Here is a 4216-nt window from a genome sequence, read left to right on the forward strand (position 1 = left end):
AAGAAGAGTTTTATGGGACAGCTGCATGCCCTGTAGGACTGATGTGCTCTATGCTTTAGGGCAGGCTCTATTTACAAACCGACAGGCAGTTTAGGTAGGTGCGGCCAGGCCCACAGGACCAATAAGGCTTGTATTCAGAAGGCAGTGCTGCAGTCGCTAGTGCTGATTCTTGGCCCCTCTTCCAAGAGAGAACAAGGCCAAACAGTGGGGAAGGGCTTTTAACTCCCGTCGTACAGTGTATGTAGAGAGGAGGCGGCCACGTGCGCCCCTGGGCGCTACCCCGCTGGTAGCAGTGCCTTTCAACTGTGGCTGTACACAATCTATGACAGGGTGTCGGTTCGTTCGGATTGGTGTGGCCGAAGGCGCGGGTTGCGGCGGGGAGGCGGAAGGTAGACGACGGAGAGCTAACATACGTTGATCACTAGTAGATTTTGAAATTCCAAGCCTAAGAAATGCAAAGTATTGATTGCTAGTCTAGAGAAGCTTGTTTAAATTATCCAGCCCAATGCCTAGTTCCTTTGCTTGTATGAAACTGCTTCAGCAACTATATAAAAGGCCCTGCCCATAAACCAGCCAGAAGAGATTGGAATAACGACGGAAACCACCGCCAAGGAAACCGCGATCGCCGTCGTAATCATTCCGTCGCGATTAAATACAAAAAAGCAAGCACTAGAAGTCCTCAACAACAAGTGGTTTTTCCCGGCTACCTGCAGCTTTTAGTCGGGCAAGTCGATTCGGGTTTTTATACCTCCTCTTGAAAATGGCTAAAACCGTACTAGGTGGTTCTTTCTTCCAAATCCTTCCGGTACGGTTTTTTTTGGAAGCGGCGGAAGTAACACGACTGCGTACAGGTCGCGATACCTTCTGAGGCGGAATCTGATTGCTTCCCAACCCTTCATCCGGACCGCTGCTGACTTCTGCCTCTGGCAGAGGCCCGACGCCCAGGCTTGCGCGGGGAGACGAAATGGCCCGAAAAGGGGACATGCTGGGACTTTGAGGACTCTGTCGCGGGGTAAGCAAAGCTTGTCCCGGGGGCATTCCAGCTCCAGTGCCGTCCCAGTTGATGAGAGGATCTTCAAGAGTGATGTGGCTATCCTCGTGATCAGGTGATTTGATGTCGGAAATGGTTGACCGATCAAAGTAGTCGTCATAGTTGAGCTCGCTGTCGTCGGGGGGGTCGTCGGACTCCGACGAAAGGTAGTTGAAGAGTTTTTGGTCGAAATCTTGGCAGAAAGTGCTTGGGAGCTCGAGACCCATTGTGGGCATGGAAGGTCGGCCAGACTTATCATGGTGGCCTGACATGAGCGTCGCTTCCGAAAATTCCCCGTGCTCCCATGGAGGCTTTGCAAACCCGACGACCCCGTCGAGATCAAAAAGCCGGTCAGAATGTTTGAGGTTGCCGCTGCAGAAGCTGGAGTTGTCGTGCGCTAAGGGAATCTGGAAACCGAAAAACGGGTCGCCGCTGTAAAGGTATGCTTGAGGCTCCATGTTGTGGCTGCGCTTGTATTGTTCTGGCTTTGCTGACAGGGACAGAGTGAGGAGGAAAAGTGAGGAGGAAGAGTGAGAAGAGGAAAAGGTTGAAAGGGGGCCCTGGGGCCCGTGGACCCCTTTATATAAACGCTCTACGCCACGGCAAGGAGCAGTCCGCTACAACCAGCCAGGGAAAACGGACCCCTAGTTACTCCGCCGCCTGCCAGGCACGTGTTTCGAGGAGCAATGGCGACGGGAGCGAATGCATGGTCACGAGGACGGACCTGGGAACAGCGGGAGGAGCAGTGGCGTCAACTTGTCTCGCAGCTAGGACGGATCTAAAAAGTCTCAGGGTTTTTACGCCGGCTAAGATATCGACGGTCTCAGGTTCCACTACATTTTGGTATGCGGCAGCACGACCGGCTACGTCGTCGCTTCGCGCCTGACCAAGGAATAGGAGGAATAACAAGGTTATTGCCGACGCTGCTGGTGCTCGAGGCGAATCGGGTACGCGACGCGTGGATATCGCGGGTCCCCTTGTCCTCCCAGAGCTCCTTCCTGCGCGTCATAAAGGCCGTATTGACGGGCCTGTCGCCTAAATTTTTCGGCCTGGGGCAAACGTATACGCCTGTGGAACGCCGTCGGCGGTACCTCGCGCCTTAAAGCCGCCTCTAAAGGGCTTCCGTGCTGCCTACAACGACCAGGCCGGGAGCCTGGAGCTGCGAAACTAGTCCTGGGAATGCGTCAGGCCCTTTATGTTCTCGCAGACGGCATTCCCAGCGTGCTGCAGACAGCTTCACAGCTCCCCAGCTCCCTCGACGTCGCCATCCACGCGGTCCTACAGCTCGAGGATGACCGCTCTTCAACGCGGGCCACGGGGCCGTGTTCATGTGCGACAGCCTCAACGAGCTCGAGGCCTCGGTCATGATCTCACTGGGGCGCGCCAATCGCGGCGTCGGCGCTGCCGGCCTGCGCCGCGTGCGCAACCCCACCCTGCTCGCCCGCGCCATGCTAAACCTCGGCGGCTCATCTAGCCCCTCCTCTGCCAGTCCCCTTTGTGACAGCCATCTCAGCATCCCCTCGACGCAGAGCAACACGCTCCTGCACGGCCCCGCCGAGCAGCTGGCGGCGCAATACGGCCTAGCCCTCGTCGAGCCCTCGTACTCCTTCACGCAGAGGCGGTGGGACGAGCACGTCACGGCGCTAGAGCCGAGAAGGCGTCCGGCGGCCGAGCCCGCGACCTGGTCAGCGACCGAGTACCCGCCGCAGGGCACAGTGAGTGTTATGGCATAGCGCTGTGGCTTAACGCCATGGCCATTATAGCCCTCCAATTCAGAACAAGTGCCAACTTGTTTTTGTTGTCCGTTTGGTTTAGGAGGGGAAGGCTTTCCTTTGCCGAACCGTGACAGCGGGCGCCGTGACGTTCGACTCGGACGGCATGTTACGGCGCGGCGTGCCCTCCGTGCATTTGCAGCCTTGTCTCTCGTGTGCGTTGGGTGTATCGCAATCAGAACAGCGTTCTGATTGTCCTGGCTTTTTAGCAGAGATGGGAGGGGTCTCACTTTGTCTAACCGCCTTGACACGGCATGCTATGCGCGCCACCAGCACCGGCGGCCTGACCAACAAGCTGACGGGCCGCATCGGCGACACGCCCGTGCCGGAGCCGGGTTTCAGGCTGAGGAGTGGGAGGAGCGCGGCGATAGATTGACTGATGCCAAAGCCTCAGTCAAGACTACCTGCAAAGGAGGTTTTGCAGTCTTCTTAACATGCCTGTTGTCCCTTGAGGTCATATGTATAGGTTATGGTTATCGGCCAGTTATGGTCATCGGCCATGGTTATGGGTATCCACCCGCCCCTACAGGCCACAGGCCCCCCTCCTGGAATGCCTTTACCGGCCAAAAGACAAGCATTCGTGCTCCTACCTTTGGTGTCCTAGCGCTCGGGACTTGGACACAGGCCCTTTGTTACGGCCAGTAGGGCCACGACGGATAAAGCGCCGCGACGGGCACCACCCAGAGTGGTCACGTGATCATAAGTTACGCGACCAGGGCCCGGGCAGGCGCTGCACTAGATAGATCGTCTGACGGGACCGACCTCCGGCCCACAGACCTGTTTGTAAGATATCTTCGCATACTACTGTTTATCGACGGATCTGGAATTGTCAGTGGCTGCCTTTTGGATCACGTGCACGTGGCTGGGTCCCCCTTAGGCCGGCTATGAAATCGTTGTTCATATCTACGGCGTACTGCAATGCTGTGGCAAAACGCGTTCGCTACTATAAGTTAATGGAAAACGCCAGACGGTTCCAATAGCACAAATCTATAAAAGTGCGCGGCCCCCTACGACCCGGGAACGGGCAAAGAGAAAAGAAAAAAGAGGATTAAACCCAAGGAAAATTTTCTCTAAGAGGCTCCTGACCACTGGAAGAACAACACCCTCCCAGATGAACAGCCTAAGGCTATTGTCAATCCTGCTATGGCTGTACATTGCCCACGGTATTCAGTAGGCAGCCACAAAAAATGCTTCCCTTTCCACGTAATCCATGCTCGATCAACACTAATGCCAATACCTTCAAAATCTTGATGTTGTGAATGAGCTTGAACCGCTGCTGTGCCAGCAGCCGATTGCTTGTGTAGCAATTTAGTCCCAAAATCTGTCTGGAGGCACGAGCCTATCTCATCAAATGATAAAGTGGAAGTGAACCCCTCGAGCGTCGTCAGGCACGCGCCCGTCGCCGCGTCCCAAA

General features: G+C 55.9%; 3 protein-coding genes across 3 annotated transcripts; 1 reads left to right on the top strand and 2 right to left on the bottom strand.

The window, feature by feature from the left end:
* Nucleotides 1-156: 156 nt before the first annotated feature.
* On the bottom strand, nucleotides 157-1488 carry GGTG_14255 (hypothetical protein; the record flags this gene model as incomplete). The annotated part of the gene is made up of 3 exons (XM_009232182.1): nucleotides 157-320; nucleotides 414-445; nucleotides 749-1488. 3 exons carry the CDS (start codon nucleotides 1486-1488, stop codon nucleotides 157-159), a joined length of 936 nt encoding a protein of 311 aa, XP_009230446.1.
* Nucleotides 1489-2358: 870 nt separating this feature from the next.
* Nucleotides 2359-3178, top strand: GGTG_14256 (hypothetical protein; the record flags this gene model as incomplete). The annotated part of the gene is made up of 2 exons (XM_009232183.1): nucleotides 2359-2745; nucleotides 2987-3178. 2 exons carry the CDS (start codon nucleotides 2359-2361, stop codon nucleotides 3176-3178), a joined length of 579 nt encoding a protein of 192 aa, XP_009230447.1.
* A 694-nt stretch (nucleotides 3179-3872) lies between these two features.
* GGTG_14257 (hypothetical protein) lies at nucleotides 3873-4216 on the bottom strand (the record flags this gene model as incomplete). The annotated part of the gene is made up of 1 exon (XM_009232184.1): nucleotides 3873-4216. A coding segment is annotated over one exon (344 nt), but the record flags the coding sequence as incomplete, so codon positions are not given.

This window comes from Gaeumannomyces tritici, assembly GCF_000145635.1.
Source record: "Gaeumannomyces tritici R3-111a-1 unplaced genomic scaffold supercont2.202, whole genome shotgun sequence".
NCBI lineage: Eukaryota > Fungi > Ascomycota > Sordariomycetes > Magnaporthales > Magnaporthaceae > Gaeumannomyces > Gaeumannomyces tritici.